General features: G+C 34.4%; 1 protein-coding gene across 1 annotated transcript in view; it reads right to left on the bottom strand.

The window, feature by feature from the left end:
- Positions 1-18,590, bottom strand: part of TNKS (tankyrase) — a 154,260-nt gene that overhangs the window by 118,071 nt on the left and 17,599 nt on the right. The window contains exon 2 of the mRNA XM_065946583.1: positions 15,271-15,495. Coding sequence (XP_065802655.1) covers positions 15,271-15,495 — 225 coding nt within the window. The remainder of the gene's footprint in view (positions 1-15,270; positions 15,496-18,590) is intronic.

Raw genomic sequence — 18,590 nt, 5'->3', positions numbered from 1 at the left:
CCAGTATTCTTGCCTGGAGAATTCCATGGACAGAGGAGCCTGGGGGATTACAGTTCATGGGGTTGCAAAGAGTTGGACACTAACGAGGGACTAACACTTCCTTTGTTCAGAATGGTATCAAATCCCTGATGATGTTTTTAGATTTACAGTCTAAGCATTAATATCTAAAATCTTAAAAAAGAATTGCCTCAAATAGACCTTTTTCCTCTCTTGCTTTAAGTCAAAGAAAAAAGGAAGATTTATTTATCCTAACACTAACAAAAACAAAACTAAAAGTTGAGACTATAGATCAATGAAAGTTGTAGGGTACATACAAAAAAGTCAACTTCTCAAGCAGTTGCTCAAGTCAAATTTCTGTTTCACATTATTCTCCATGAAGATTTGTGTGGCACTATTTTCTAATACCAGAAGACGAGTACACACACAGGGCAAAGATAACAACCATGCCTTTTAAGAATGTCAGTCTGTACTTCAAGTGGTGACAAGTAGGACTCTCAATGCTAAAGGCTTCAAAATTTGCTTTCAAAGTTCTTTGCTACCAAAAGGAATAATAAAATATGACTACAGATAAATAATACAATAAGAAATTTATTTTGTAATAGATTCTTCTTCAAAAGTAGCACATATGTCTGAAGAAAGTCCCCCAAATACACAATCAATACACAAAATAAGGTTTGAAGGAAAACCAGGAAACTAAGATCTGAATGATATTCAGTATGTAAATCTGAGACTACTGGAGACATTCAAAACCTCTTTACAATATCTTTAACCAATTAGGGCATTATCAAACCTCAAATCCCAAATGACTAGCTGTACATCTCAAATTCATTTATCTCCTTTGGAAATTAGAAGAGTGGAGAAAATATAGCAGCTAGCATACATAATAACAGGGAGTTAAAACTAAGGTAAGATCCCAATATTCAAAATGACATTCTCAAAAGAGCTATGGCAGAAAGGACATGTGATTTTCCTATTTCTGGGGCAAATGTTCAACTATAGTAAACCAGATTCAGAAAGCATGCCTTCAGCCGGTGACCAATGAAGCAAAGATAGAAATGAACTCACTTAATTCCTCAAAACTTTAAATATTCACACCATTTTAATTCTTCCAAACAAAAAGAAATATTTTTATACATATGCAAAAAAGTCTCATCAAATTCCTAGAAAAAATATGAAATGCTATAATGGTAAATTATATTTAAGTACAGGCATTAATAACTGATTTAAGAAGATGGAAGAAATAGAAGCAATATGAATTTTCCAAGCTAAAAATGCAGCAAGGCTTTTAGGTAAATTATGAAAAACCATTTGTATAGTTTTCACTTTTAATGACAGAAATTCACCTATTAAACGATGGCAAATTCCTTGTTATGTGAATTTTAGAGCTACATTAAGGATCTAAAACTATTCATCACGATGAACAGATATTTAATTTTAAAAGAAGCTATGTTCATGTTGAAATGTTTTACAAGTATTTCAATATCATCTTACTCTCTTAAGAGTACAGAGATACTCATTTGACTGAGTTTCTAAAATTAAATCATACAAAGCATTAAGTTTGATTTTTCAGCAAATAAAAAATTTTAAATTTTAAAGCAAAATACCATGGAACCAAATTTTAACTAGCTGTAACCTTCAATGCATAAGACAAAAAGATACACAAACTGCTAGTATGTGAAGAGATGCTCAACATCATCATTCAAAAGAAAAATGCAAATGTAAAGATGGGGCAGTAATCCATCTTTTATTATTAATGGTATTAAGTATTAGTGAGAATATACTAAACTGGGACTCTTACACATTGCTGGTGGGCATATAAAGTGGCACTTAACTACTCAGAAATCAATTTGGCAATTACTTACAAAGGTAAATATACACTACTGTTACATGCTAACATCCTACTTTTAGATATTTATCCAAGAGGAAAAGAAATATGGCCATACAAAAGATTTGCACATGAATACTGCATGTTTATTTAGAACAGCAAAAAAATGAAAAAACACCTCAATATTCATCAACAGGTGAAAGGATAAGCAAATTTTAGCATATCCATACAAAAAAACTCTACTTAGCAATTAAAAGAAATAAACTATTGACTTACACTTTGCCACCAAAGGTCTGTATAGTCAAAGCTATGGTTTTTCCAGTAGTCATGTACAGATGTGAGAGTTGGACCATAAAGAAGGCTGATGCCGAAGAACTGATGCTTTTGAATTGTGCTGCTAGAGGACTCTTTAGAGCTCCTTGGGCAGTAAGGAGATCAAACCAGCCAATCCTAAAGGAAATCAACCCTGAATATTCATTGGAAGGATTGATGCTGAAGCTCCAAAACTTTGGCCACACAGGAAAAGCCAATTCATTGGAAAAGACCCTAATGGTGGGAAAGAATGAGGACAGGAGGAGAAGAGGGCAACAGGGGATGAGATTGTTGGATGGCATCACCGACTCATTGGACATGATGGTGAAGAACAGGGAAGCCTGGAGTGCTACAATTCATGGGGTCACAAAGAGTTGGATATGACTTAGGGACTAAGCAACAACAACATACTGGAGGGATGAAATCTCTATAACATGATCAGCAAAAGAAGCCATACTAAGCAAAGAACCTATTTCTAGAATAGAAAGCTAATCTACTGTGACAGAAAACAGATCAATTGTTCTCTAGGGATGACAGAGGGGGAAGAGAAAACTGACTGCAAATAGATACCAGAGAACTTCTTAGAGTGATAAAAATGTTCCATAAAATTACAGTAGTGATTACATGGGCCTATACATTTGTCAAAACTCATCAATACACTTACTTAAAATGGATGCATTTTATTTCATTATACCAAACTAATTTTATGTTAGAATTCAATAAAGTTGATTTTTTTAAAAGCTCAAAGAGGGGTCTCACCATAGATTAGAAACACCTGAAGAGAAATTTACTGACCTCAAGAATATGTCAATAGATACTTCTAAGAATGCTACAAAGAGAAATTATCATGGACAAAAAATGGAGTGAGAATGTCTAATCAGTTGTAATCAGCCTTAAAAGAAAAAGAAACACATACACGTTTGAAGAAATAATGCCTAAGAGTTTCCCATAAATTAATAAGACAAAAAAAAAAAAAAAAAGACAGCAATTTACAGGTTCAAGAAGCTCAAACAGGATAAAGTCAATGATACAGAAAAAAATATTACACATATAAATGAGGAATAACTACTATAAAAAACAGCTGATAATTCAAGACAAGTCAATACGTTAATAGAGTAATAGTACAACACACCAGAGGTAAATATCAACCATTTGCGAAACTACCCTAACTATAGCACATACTCAGTGGCTCAGCTGTGTCCGACTCTTCGCGACCCCATGGCCTGGAGCCCACCAGGCTCACCTGTCCATAATCTTCTCCAGACAAGAATGCTGGAACGGGTTGCCATTCCCTTCTCCAAGGGATCTTCCTGACCCAGGGATCGAACCTGTGTCCCCTGTGTTCCTGTGTTAGCAAGCAGATCCTTTATCACTGCAGCACCTGGGAAACCCAACTACAGTATATGTTATACTGTATAGCAAGTGTTAAGCAATGATTTAATTATAAATCTGTTTCTTCATGTATTAGCAAAAAATTATATTTTTGCAACTGTAAAAACACTATATTTCTATTCTTAGCATAAATTTAATGTAGGTAAGTTATTTCAAAATAAATGTTAATAGCTTTAAATACATTCAAAGTTTTTCTACAAAACTATTCTGGAACCAAGATATGTAAGGTCTGATTAGCCAAATCCAAGAAGACTCTTTCTTTGATATAAATATTTATTTTCATTTACAAAATTTTCATTTTGATCTATCTTTTTCCCAACAGAGTTCTTACCTCCAAAAAAACTAAACACTTAAATTCTTCAAATTTTAACATTCATTGGTGATAAATACTGGTTCTAAATACCAAATTAAATTTGGGACTCAGAGTGATCAATTCTATTCCCTGTCAACACACTCATGCTAATCAGTTAGTTTCAACATAAGCGAGACTCATCTTGATTTTTGTGTGTGTGTGATGCTGAGTGGCTACTTTTCACTGAATGAGTAGTGACATTCACTGGGTGAAATAAGCTTCTTTCATCTTAATTAATATCCTTTGGAGAAACCTCTGAGAACCTCAAATATAATGCTTAAATATAATGGCTTAAATTGACTTTACTAATAAAGCTCTTCTAACATGAGATTTAAGAGCAGGTATTCTAGTATACTGTAGTAGGAAATGCCAACTCACTCCAGTATTCTTGCCTGGACAACTCCATGGACAGAGGAACCTGGCAGATTACAGCCCATGGGGCCACAAAAAGTCAGACATCACTGAGCAACCGAGCGCATTCTAGTATAATGTACAGAGAACCAAGCAAGCTGGGGAAAAGCTTTGAAGCCATGGTTGCGTGGTCTTCATTTGGTCTGGTTAGCCACAAATTAAGATGATTAGTAATTTTCCAGGGTCCTAGAGTTACACCGTCTAGTACAGTAGCCACTCACCAAATGCAAGTATTGAGTCTTTGAATTGTGGCTAGTGAGACTGATGATCTGAATTATTGATTATATTTAATTGTAATTAAATCTTAAAACTGAAGCATGATTCGACTATTGGAAAATGTTTAATCTGTTTTGAACACCTTGGATATGTGAATCTACCATTTCAGCTGTAAACTGAAGCAACTGATGAGGTAGGGTAGGGGCTCTTCCTCGCCCTTCTGCGGGCTCTTCAGCAGTAGAGCATCCCACAGCGCCTGTGCCATCATCTGGCCCTTTTCTCTCAGCGTCATCTTCAGCAGCGCATGGTACAAAGACCACAAGGAGCTGGCACACTTCGATGATTCTTCTTTTCACAATCTATGTATGTAACAAACCATCCAAATCTAGAAGTGGCTTGTGGCATCTTTTCTGATCAAATCAGTCAGGCCCTGGCTTTGGCCCTGGACTGTCATGCAACATGAACAATAGGGTGTAGCCCTGGGCACTTTAAGACATTTAACAGCACCCCTGACCTCTACCCGCTAGATGTCAACAGCATTCCCCCACTCTGACAACCAAAACCATCTCAAGACAATGCTAAACATCTCCTCAATGGGCAAAACTATTCCTGGCTGAAACCACTGCTCCTGAGGGTCTTCCGGGCCCACAGCCAATCCCCTTATACACATGCACTTGTGTGAGGTGGAATACATGAAGGTCTAGGCTTCTCTCCTCTCCACGCTTTTACATATTGGGTTACCGAATTAGATTTCATTTGAAGGAAGATTTTTGTGGTTTAATAACTTAATAAGAAAGAAGCAAATAGTAAATTAGTAAAATAGTAACTCATAAATAACTTTTCAAAAAGTAATAGTAAATAGTAGCAAATGGTAAATATAAAAGTGACTTCTAAGGATTCTTCTAATTTTAAGATGCTGTGTGACCTATGAAAATATTTTTTGGGTACTGACTTCATATTAATAGAGAGGTTTATTTATTACAAGGGAGAAAAAATACTTTAACTGGCTTAAGCAACATGAAAATTTATTAAAGAGAGGTATCTCATCAAAAGCAAAGGCAGAAACATGTCCCCAAATTTATCCTGTTGCTGCCGATCCCTGTCTCTTGGCTCTGTCGCCATCACGCTCAGATACAGACAATACATATACTTATGCTATCTGAATCTTAATTCCAAATTCTCATTAGAGAGAATTTGCTCCAGCTTGCCTCAAAATCCTGTTCTGGACTTCAAAAGTTTTTCCAGAGAAGAGGTAGAGGCAATAAAAACAATGATGATGGAGAAAGAGGCATTATTAGTTCTAGAATACTTGGGCGGATCTCAATGGACATCTACAGCAATAAGAGATCTTAATTTTAAAGTATTATATAGAATACATGGTAAATGAGTAGGCTTACAAAAATATGTCTCTATTTTACATATTTCTACAGTGTTTCAATGTTTATTACAATGCCATGCAGTGCTAAGTCACTTCAGTCGTGTCCAACTCTTCGTGACGCTATGGACGGTAGCCTGCCAGGCTCCTGTGCCCATGGGATTCTCCAGGCAAGAACACTGGAGTAGGTTGCTATTCCCTTCTCCAGGGGATCTTTTTGACCCAGGGATCGAACCTGTGTCTCTTACATCTCCTGCACTGGCAGGAGGGTTCTTTACCACTAGTACCACCTGGGAAGCCCCAATTATCACAAATATATATTATGTTTATAATGACAGGGAAATGAGAGAGATATTTCTCCTCAGAAAAAACGATCTTTATGCACACTGTGTAAGTATATTCACCAAAACAATACTTCTCTTAAAGTTGCTGTTTGAGTAATTAATTTGTTACCAATGGAGAAATAAAAATCAGGTAGTTCTTATCAACTGAATAACATTAAATATGGCAGTAGCATTAACAAGACCAATATAAAATAAATACATTAACTTAGAAACTGTGATAATGCTGAGACTGGAGAATAAGTCTTGAGTAAAACTGTCAAGAAGTAATTTCCTATTGTATAAAAGTCCAGATTTTTAACCATACCACCTTTTGTCTTTGCCTTTGATATAAAAGTCACCAAAAATTCAGAATTCTGTCCACATATTTGTGATATATTACCTAATTTTACCTCAATGAATTATCTGCCCTTATGTGTCTTTGAACTTATAAAAAAGTGCATTCTAATTTTTTCCTGGTGAGGTACATAGGACTAAATGGATTAAAAATAGGTTTCTATTTAATGAGCCACATAAAGGCAGATAGTTCACTGAGGTAAAATTAAGTTCAAAAAATCAAATTCTCTCCTAAGGCTGCTTCACTTACTAGTGGCAAATCACCACAGTTCAGACTGGTCCTCTGGAATCAGACTGAATGGGTTGGAATCCCAGGTCCACCATCTCCTAGTTCTAGGACCCCCGGAAGCAACGTCACCTCTCTGCGCTTCCATTTCCTCATCTGTAAATCAGGAGATAGTAACAGTATCTACTCATGGAGTTATTAGGAGGACAAAACAAATATTTGAGGCACTCTTAGAACAGTGACTAACTTACAGTCCACATGTGCATCTAAGAATTTTTCAAAGACATTAGGAAACTAATTCAAGAAAATAAAATGTTACCAAATTTACATTAGAGAGTAGTTCTTTAGGATAAAATTCTGGCATGAAATGTTTTAATAAAAGAATCATCCAATTAAATTTTGCTCCTATAACCCAGTCCTCCTATAAATAGAAAAAACTAAGAATTTTTGAAGAAGCCCGTTACATCTGGAGTAACTGAGGTAAATATTATTCTGTATGTGTATACAGCAGATTTTAATATCCAATTCAATTATATCCTTTTTGCAATAAGTTAAGGCAGGCCCCAATACATGTGGGAAATCAGTCTTATCTTCTTACACAAACTACAATTTATTTTAAGATAAAGCAGGTAGTAGAATAAATATGAGTGATTATGACAAAGCATATCTCCTTTCTACCTGGAAACCCTAGAGAATCAAGTCTAAAAGAAAGTCCTGTGTATGAGTCAGACGAATTTGGGTTTAAGAAGACTGCTCTCTACTTAGCAACTGTCTGGCCTGAGGCAAATAACTTCACCTCTGTCAATTTCAATTTCCTCTTTCATAAAACACTACCTTCCACCAGGATTGCTGCCATAATTGAGACTCTATATAAGGTTTATATAAGACTATATACAGTCTCAATTATAAACCTTATATATAGTCTCAATTATGACAGCAATATATATATATATATATATAAACCTAGCTTGGTTCTTAGTACATAATAGGAACTCAATAAAAACCCTGTCCCTTCAATCAGTTTTTCATCTGCTTTCAAAAACAGAACCACAAACACAGAAGGTGCTAAAAAAAAAAAAAAAAAAAAAACAAGTTGATTAAAATAAAGGCAAACTGGTAATAGCCCTAGGAACAATGAATCTGTGCCCAAGTATGGTTTTATGCTTGCTTGTACTTAGGAGACGTTTACTTTTTCTAATACTTGACTAGATTCAGCTAGATAAGAAATTAATTAAGGGTCAAAGCAGACATTTCAGTCTGACCAAATAAGTTTATAACACGGGTGCTCAGTCGTGTCCAGCTCTTTGAGCACCCCTAAACCGCAGACCACCAGGGACTGAACCTGTGTGTCCCGCCTGCATTGGCAGGTGGATTCTTTACCACTGCGCCACCTGGGAAGCCCTCAAGTTTATAACAGGGTGACAGAAGGCTTACAGTTCTAGGGACAGCAACCACATGCATGAGCTGCTTTCCAGTCTGTCTCTAAGAGAAGTTTCAGATACATGGTTTTCTGAATGCATCCCTAAATTGTCAAGGGCCGAGTAAGGCCTCAAGGACTTACTAGTATTTCCAAGGAAATTCCTCATTAGTATAAAATATTAAGACCAATTCAGTATTAGTGCTACTAGACACAAGGTTTAAAGTCACACGTTTTAAAATATTTTCCACAAAGAACACAGGGTTGAGCCGATGTTGTGATATTCTGATTCTGCTTTGAATTTCAGTTTCTTCAATAATATCACAACTTTATTACTTTCCTATGTCTCTAAGAATTCAAATGACTGGAACTTCAATACACTGTTGTACTTTCAATCTGAAGGAGGAAAAGAACATAACTGTTAAGTTTTCACTCTTTGGGAAATAATTTTTAATGCAACTTATTTTGTATTAGATTCAATAAATTATCCTATGAGTGATACTCTTAACGACAGTACTCAGTCACACTTTTCCCACCTTAGCTTCTTTAGCCCACATTCAGGAGGAAAGGAAAGCCTTTTTATTTTATCCGAGTTTTTCCTTTGCTCTTTCCCTTCTCTCATTCCGAGGGGGTTGCAATTTTCAGAAACAGTCGATTATGATGCCCTCTAATAGCTTGAAGAACTACTTCCTCATAATTAATTTGCCTTTAAAAAATTATCATTGTTCACACTTTTTTACAACTGTCAAGCTTTCACAGACTTTTTATTCAGTCACAGCAAATCACTAGAACATCATACAACTGCTACTGAAGTATTTTCGGGGAAAGGTTTAAGTTACAAAAATTTTCTATTATCCTATCTGCAATGTCTCTGCTAAATTAAAAGACCAAAATTGCAATTTTAAAAAAATTTCAAGTTTCATCAAATCATAATTCAAGTTTACACAGTTACAATGAATCTGAAACAAAAGACATAAATGAGTTCAGTGACGTCAACAAAGGGCCACGTATCTCTCATTAAAGTTTTACCGATGGTCAGAATACAAAAATGACCTCTGAGGACATCTTATGCCGCCACCCAAGGGAGAAAGAGAGCCGAAGGGAACAAGCACTTGCTGAGGCTTCACCTGCTTTATTACCTCAGTTAACTTCCATAACAACCCAGGGCAGCAGGTCTGATGCCCGCCTTATGAATGTGAAGTTGAGGCTCAATGCAATTAAGCTCTTTGTGGTAAAAGAGAATTCATACTTAATTCTAAAGCCAAGCATTTAATTTCTGCCATATCATTCTACACAAGTACAAGACAAGATCACACCAGAACTGTAACTCAAGCTTTCTTTCCTTTATGTGACTTCTAATGAGGGAATCTAGGCGATTGTCCTAAATACCTTCCTCCAATGACCAATGCCCTTGTCCTAATCCCATCAACATGCAACCGCAACTCTGCAAGAACACCAAGACACCAGGATTTCACTTCAGGATACCCACTAGAATACTTCTTGCTCTTGTTCCCTCCATCCTTACATTCAAGTAAATTCTTTCAAAAGATCAACACTCAAAATGGTGCCCCAAAGGCAAAATAAAATATACACTCTCTATCTCTAACCATGATTATTTATAACCACAGCAAATATAGAAAATTTCAGGCTTGACACAAAATAAAAATATTTGGACACACTGTGGCATTTCTTAATGTCTTATTTGGACTGTCATACCTGAGGGCAGACTATCAAGCAACTCACAATAAAGTGACATTCTTAATCCCAGATTCTGTTTACAGATGAAAAGTCTAACACCCACTCCATTAAAAAAAACAGAATTAGCAGATTTAAATAACTGAACAACTAAACAATTTTTTAAAGCCCTGAGACTGCAATTATTATACTTAACATCTAGTTTCATCAGAGAAAGAGAAGTGAGAAGGACTCCACAAATCTTTATCTCCAATTTGGGCCTGCCTCTGAAATCTGTTACCAGGGAACGGTACAAAGCAAGGATACAATTTCTTAAATAATATCACAACTACAACTATTACACACATTTCAGATAATACGGTGATCATGTAAAGAGAGAGCCAAATGGTTACATGAGCCATTTGTCTCAAATACCACTTTCATACAACCCCAAGCTTAAACCATGCATTTCAATGAACTCCATAGATTATCTGAATGACCATGTTTAATCTAAAAGTAAATGCAAGTATATAATTAATTTTCTTCACAGACAGTCTTGAGCATTAAGTAAAGCATTATCTCACTTTAAAAAATGTATGAGGTCTTTTTAGGTCATTCTTTTGTTCTGTTATTTGACCTTTTCCCCTCTAATTTAAGAATCTTTGATGTATTTCTTAAATGAGAATGAAGGCATTCATTCTGGAAACTAATAAAATACAATGAACAAATAAACTCTCTATATAAATATATATATTTAACACTATTAACCAGAATGCCTACTAAAGTAGTCCCAAATTTTATCAGGTAAATGCAAAACCACTAACCTTCTTGAACGCAGCTGAAATCAGTGGGCAAGTTATCAACATAATGGTGCTCAGTTGTCAGCAGGGATTATTTCAGAAGGGAAAAATTACCATCATTTTTGGCTCTTCTCCTTTTGAAGGATACAAGTATGGAATTTTGCCAATTTTTTACTTTTACAAAAAGGCTATACTGAGACTTGTTTAAAAGATCCCAATTCAGTTTTTATATGGAAAATGGATGTTAGAAATGCCAAAGGGAGGTCCTCTGGCAGGAAGAGGCAAGAGACAGAATAAGGAAACAAAGGCAAACGAATCAAATTCTCAAGGCTTCACTGAATTTTCAATGAATTTTTGCAAGGAGTAAGAAAGGCGTGGGAAATGACTTTTGTTAACCTAGTTCATTTATAGATGATATATGGATAGATAAAGTGACAAGCTAAATCCAGAGCCCTAAACAAGTTCTCCAGCAACTATATCTCTTTGATTCTTATTAAGAAGCTTTAGCTTTCCAGTAGTTTCCTAAAAGTAATTAGGGTTTACATATGTGATTAATGAAAATGACATTCTCTATGGTACTATTTATAAAATAGTGAAAAATAAGAAATCTTCTAAATGGCCTAATATGGGTGAATGATTTAAAAAGTAGTTATTTCTATATAATTCTTGACAGTCTTTAAAAGTGAGGTTAGATAAAAAAAAAATTCACTGATAATGAAATATGGTCATAACACAAAGTGAAAAAATAAGAAAATGGCACGTGTGGAACGATCTCATTAAAGGACTACGTACACAGGTACAGACTCTAACAGCACTATCTGACAGAACTTTGTACAATGGTGGAGATTTCAATATTCACACACTCTGATACAGTAACCAATAGACAGAAATGGTTATTAAGCACTTGAAATGTGGCTAGTGCAACTGAAGAATTAAATTTAAAATTTTTTACATTTTAACCAGGTTTCATTTATTGGCTATAATATCAGACAGCATAAATCTAGATGGACAGAAAATGAGGTGTGCCAGTTAATATCACTGTAATTGCTAATAAACCCAGGAAGCTGTTCATCTTCAATATGCTATATTTGAAATAACAAAAGACAAGAAATGCATCAGAAGTGGTCCCATTCTTCCCTCCTCAGCTCCCAATCCCACGTCACTCTCATGTTCCAGGACTTTTTAATGAAAGGACTGTGGAAGTGATCAGGTAATTTAGTAAAGGGGTATATGATTTGAAGAGAAACATGAGTATGTAGAACAGATAATTTAAACTAGAGTTTGAACAAGGAAAGTAAATATATCTTTCTAGACAGACGACACAGAAAATAGAAATCATTCCTGGAAATCATGAAAGCAAGATTACTTTAAGAGTGAGTTATAATAATAAAGACTTAATTTAAGCTTTAGTAAATAGATTACGTTTTTTTTAAAGCAAGGTAAAGAGTGACACTTTAAATTTGTTAAGTATTTGTTGATCTAAAAAACTAAACTAAAAATAAAGAAGAATGTTTGGCACATTTAAAGAATCAAATTAATTTTTTAGGCTTAAAATACACTCTTAAATAAATCTCACTAAGCAGAGAGAACTTTTCATTCTCAGTCAGAAAACATTTTTTATTATAATAACTTTATATCGGTTCTAGAGATTGTGGCAAAGAAACAGCTTTCTCCTTTCTTTACTAGTAAAATGGTAGGAAATTTGAATCATCCTTTTCATGCATAGGATATAAACATTAGTGAAGAGCTTTGGTTAAGTACTTTGAGTTGCCTTCAAAGGAAAACAGTGAATTATATACCATCTAACAACAGCAATTTTTGGTAGATTTACCAGCATCACCTTTTTCTTTCCTTTCCCTCCCTATCTCAACTCTTCAATTCATGACAGAACTCATGGGTTTAATCTACAAGTACCAACAAAAAATGTTTGACAGTCCATTCATTATAGACAGTCCATAACCAGAATTCAATGCATGCTCAGGACCAACATTCAACAACCCATCCTTAATGAAGAATAACAACGATTTAACAAACAGTCGATTACCTAAACATAGTTTATATCTGACTATAAAATGTTTTATATTTGTATATAAATATAGGAGTATCTGTATTACCCAGCAATCACACTCTAAAGCATTTATCTCAGAGAAAAGAAAACTCTTATCTCTACATAAAAATTTGTACACAAATGTTCACAGGAGCTTTATTTGTAACAGCCAAGAAGTGGAAACAACCAAAACGTTCTTCAGTAGTGAATGCTAAACTACAGTACATCAAAACCATGGCATAATAATCAGCAATTTTAAAAAAGATCTGGAAGGCAAATAAGAAAAAAAAAGCCAATCTCAAAAAAATTACATAATGTATGATTCTGCTTATAGCATTCTCAAAATGACAAATTATACAGATGAACATGTTATTGGTTGCTAAGGGTTAAGGATCTGGGATGGGGAGTAGATCATTATAGAAGTAGGCTATAAGTAGGCTTCCTTGGTGGTTCAGATGGTAAAGAATCTGCCTGAAATGTGGGTTCAATCCCCAGGTCGGGAAGATCCCCTGGAGAAGGGAACAGCAACCCACGCCAGTATTCCTCCCTGGAGAATCCCATGGACGGAGGAGCCTAGCAGGCTACAGTCCATGGGGTCACAAAGAACTAGACACGACTAAGTGACTAATACTTTCACTTTCTTTCATAAATAAACTGAATGAGGGGGAGCTTCCAATAATATGTTCTGTATCTTGACTGCAGTTACATGAATCTGAACATGTGATTAAATGGCACAGAACTCTACACATTGTACCAACACTTATTTCCTATTTTTGATACTGTATTATGACGCAGTAAGATGTAATCAAAGGGTGAAACTAGGAGAAGGATACATGGACCTTCTTTTACTATTTTTGGACCTTTCTATGAATCTGTAATTATTTCAAAACAAAAAGTTAAAAATACATAATAAATGCCTCTTATTATGTAAAGGGTTCTAAAGAGTCAAATATAATAAAGCAGTATGATTTTTTAAGATCTGTGATTTACTGGTAAGTACAATCTCGCAAAGACAACATAAAAGGAAATTTTCTTAAAAGCAGTGACAGAATGAAAAATTCAAGAGGAACAGGTGGGAAAATAGAACACTTCAGCCTAAAGAGATAATACATTAGAAGGTGAAAATTGTGTAAAATTCTATAACTAACAACAGAAAAATCTAATGGATGTGACAAAGTAAAGCAAGAAAGAATGAGAGTAGGGAAGTTGGTCTAGAAGATTTGGTAAGAGTACACATCAAATTCAATAACAGTTATCACATAGTAACTTAATCACAAATAACTTAAGAGATTTAGTAATCAGAGAATGTGTGGTAAACTCAAGCTTTTCAGATTACTTTTATGAATGACTTAGTCTAGGACATGGCTGTTTTATGAGAGACTTAGGAGGAAATGGGAGAATCAAGTGAAAGTGGAAGATGTCAAACATCAAAAAGGATAGGGTATTCAAGGGTCATGTTGAAATGACCTTGAATTTCATTTGGTAAAACTGGCTAGTGAAGTGATAAAGGATAATGACAGAGAAGAGGATAAAGAAGTTTTGTCAGACAATGCAATAATTTGAGGAAAACTAAAAAACATAATTGAAGCTGGAATAGATGGCTATGAAGTGGGAGACAATGTTAATAATGGCACCACCTCTGTATCTTTAAATGTGACATATTTATTTGAGTTTTATCAGAAAAATAGCCAATTATACTGAAATGGGTGCCATTCAAGAAGATAATTTGTAAATCAATCTGCCAAAGGCTAAACAAATATCCATCATCTTGGGTTTCAAGAAAGAGATGATACACTCAGGAGACACTATGCTTATTCTCTAAAAGCCTGTTTTAGATTTCAAAATGAAAGATTTTACACAATAAAGCAAAGTCTAAAATAGATGCCTATTTAGATATACATATAAAGGAGGAAGAAGTGCTGACTGAATACAATTTCATATAATCGCAATACTTAAAATCATTGAAAAGTTCAATTTTGTTTGAAATTGCTTTTTCTCTAGACTCTGTTGAAAATATTAAGCCTTAAACTGTTGTATTCGAATCACTCAAACCTTTTCCAGGGCTAATAAAATAGCTGGTGTTCAATTTTAGTAACGTAAAGAAAAAGGTTTTGCCTTAGTACTAGATGACTTTCCTTGAATCAACCTGAACACCCAAATATGTCATCCAATTCAGTAAGAACTTGTACTTTATAGTGGTTCTCGTTGATGCTAGGATAGGAAAGTTTTAGACTTTAAAAGACTGTAAATTAACTAAATTTGATAATAGTAATCCATCAAAATTTAGTTCCACACCAGCTGGCATTTGCCTTACATTTGGAGAGTTAATATTGTGAATCTTGTTCCTAACCAACTTTAGATTTCCATCTCTCTACTTCCCCTTTGATGGAAAAGAATTGCTTATAAGCAGTAACAAAGTGTTCTTTATTCGGAGGAAACATTATTTCCACTACAATAAAAAACAAGGAAGGGTAAACCTTTATTTTAAATGTTATTGTAGCTGTGGGGTTGACCTTACAATTTAGACATCATCAAATAATACTTACCAATACATACATCAATCTTTCCTTTTATAGCAGCTTCATGCAGAGGGGTATAGTTCCAGTTATCCCTGGCATTTGGATCAGCTCCTTGGCACAGTAACAGACTCACAACCTCAGCATGGCCAAAAGAACACGCATTATGAAGTGGAATGAGACCGCCATCATCACGAGCATGGACATTAGCACCCATTTGTAGTAAGTGTTCTACCACGTCCTTTCTTCCAAAACCTAAAAGGAAATAGGGAAAATATTTTATATTGTAAATCAGTTTTGTAAAAAGAACCATTAGAATTCCTTTAACAATAATATCAACAAATATGAACTGAAGTACTATGTTCTACAGCAAAAAGGTTAAAAAAAAAAAAAAAAAGATGCCATTCAAATAGATTCTCTCATCTCACAGAACTGAGAGCTAAGGAAGTTCTTCCCTTAGTTTGGGTAATTCCTTCCAAAAACATTTCTTCAACACGTATTACATGCTAGAAATGCAGGATGAATGAGGCAAAATTCCTGTCCAAGGCATTCACTTTCCTCTCAAAATCAGATGCATAAAATCCATTTCTATATTTTTAAATACCAATGAAAATCAAATTTAAGACAAAGCACAGCACTTAACATTACACTAGGGAAATTAGAGAAGAATATACAGATATCAGAAATACATGGTGATAGTTTGGCTACAAGATATTTGAAAAGGAAGAGCTAAAGATAATGCCATAATATCTACTCTTGGGACTGATACCCAAACTAAATGAATGTGTAGTTACAATTCAAAGTTGGATTTACTGAGTTTGAGGCAATTTTATGACAAACAAGTAAGAACAAAGGCTTTTGGAAATACAGAACCAGAACACTGGTGAAAAGCATCCCAATTTTCAGACAGAAAAGTAGTGTTAGTGGAGGGTGTTGTTAGAAGAGCCAGAAAAAAATCTAAAGCACTGTACAGACTAGGCAAACACTGAGAATGGTGAGAAATACCAAGAAAACACATTATAGATGTTAAAGGGCAGCAGCATTATGCCAAGTCCAGCATGATGAGGATTTAGTGAGATAATAGAAAATGGAAAAAATAGCCATTTTGACAATTTGAAGGTCATCATAGTACTGTGATGAAATTTTAAACTACACTGCAATGGGTTAAAAAAAAAAGATTACTGAAAATATTAGCATTTTTATATTTACCAGCTTGATACTTTTATTAATGATCTTTCTTTTCCTACTTTAAATTTTATTAGGACTTGCTGGCTAGATATCACTGCCTCCATGCTATTACTTACCATGTAATGTTGTTAGAAAATGACATTTTAACACTGGAAAGCAGTAATGGTCATATCTTCTTTCATTTTATGCATATATTAACTAAATGAGAATTATGCAGAAAATAGAAAACAAAAAAGGATTTATTTCAATATGTGTCCTTTACACTATCTTTAGAAATTCATTCACTCCAGGAAAGTAGGCCAAGAAAAAGTCTCCTGCTTTATAGATTTGAGTAAAGCCTGCATGCAAATTTACATTTCTCTAATTGGTGCACTAACAATGTTTGAGAACTAATTTCCTTTCTTCACTAATAAATGAAGTAAAAACAAAAATGCTTGATATCAGCAAGAAAGTGGTGAAATGGGTTGTGTTCACACTGATAACGTGAATATGAACTGGTGCCACTTTTTTTTTTTTTTTTACGGTTTTTTGATGTGGATCATTTTTTAAAAGGTCTTTATTGAATTTGTTACAATGTTGCTTCTGTTTTATGTTTTGTTTTCTTGGTCTGGAGGCATGTGGGATCTTAATTCTCTGACCAGGGATTGAACCTGCACCTCCTGCATTGGAAGGCAAGTATTAACCACTGGAATACCAGGGAAGTCTCATGGTACTACATTTTAGAAAAAAATGTAGCATTATCATGAATAGGCTTAAACAAATATACTCTCTAACTCAAAATACCACTTTTCAATTTTTATCATTTAAAAAATGATTTATCCATGGACAAAGAGTTTGCATCAAGAATGTTTATCCTAATGTTATTTACAGAAAATCATGGAGATTAGATGCCCAATAATATTCTGTTACATAAATGATAAAATGACAGTTTCTGAATAAAATCATCTGTACTGAAAGAATGCTAGAACACTGTGAATGGACTTAATATCACTGAGCCATATATTTGAAAATGGCATTTTATTTTTAAACTGCTTAAATAAAAACTTAAAATGTTTATTTTACCACAGTAAAAAAAAAAAAGGTATAGACCACCCACCCACCCACCCTCACAGACACACACACAATATTATAAGAAATTCCAACATAGAAAGGTGCTTCTTATATATCAATGAGCTCTCCTTCCATTTTTCTCCACCTTCCCTCCCTTCCTCCCTCCCGTTCTTTCTTTCTTGGCTGCGCCATGCTGCATGTGGGATCTTAGTTCCCTGACCAGGGATCAAGCCTGCATTCCCTGCAGTAGAAGCGTGAGTCTTAACCGCTGGGCCTCCTGAGAAGTCCCTCAATTAGTCTTTTGGATTGCAAATATATAAAACAAAATATAGGAGAAAAAATACGACATTTGAAATACAGATGGAGAGAAAATGAGACTAAGTCACTAGGTAGTAGAAACATGGAATTTTTCCTTCTTTTTGATTATCTCTTTTCTTATTACATAAAACATAATTGTGCATAAAATATATATGTGTACACATACAAGTTTAAAAAGATGGAAGTGAACAGCCAAAATCAGTAAAGATACATTTTACGTGTCAATTATGAAATCATCTAATTTGATTTTGTATTAAAATGCATTAAATCAGTGTTACCCACAAGAAAATTAATCTCCTATTTAAAGTACTGTAATTTAGAAAACCATACATAAAAAGCTTATCAAAACATGTACTCTACCTGTACTATTAAGTACAATTCATAACTGGTCTTTAACCACTCTATCCATGTTTAATGCATATGCATTACTTTTTATACATAAAGAGAATTCATTATCTATGATGGTCATACAAGGCCTTTGTTTCATAACCAAGATTTGTAGCAATTATCTCTGCAATTGATTTTTTGGGGGGTCTATAGAACCAAAATAAAAATAATAATTAGGGCTGGTTCAAAGAACGACACAGAATTTGACTATACAGTAACTTATCTATAAATTAACTCATAGGAAATAGCTTCTAAGTGAAACCGTTACACACCCACACAAGATGTTCAGTGTCCCATTCCACCAAGCTAGCACATTTCAAAAAAAGTTAAGTCACAATTTTTAAAAGGAATAATGTTGCTACTTATACATATCTTTATGGCTTAGCGTTACAAAGCACAAAAGAAAA

This window comes from Muntiacus reevesi, chromosome 10 (assembly GCF_963930625.1).
Source record: "Muntiacus reevesi chromosome 10, mMunRee1.1, whole genome shotgun sequence".
Classification (NCBI taxonomy): domain Eukaryota; kingdom Metazoa; phylum Chordata; class Mammalia; order Artiodactyla; family Cervidae; genus Muntiacus; species Muntiacus reevesi.
The sequence above is the reverse complement of the archived record's forward strand: the minus strand, read 5'-3'. Positions and strand labels throughout refer to the sequence as shown.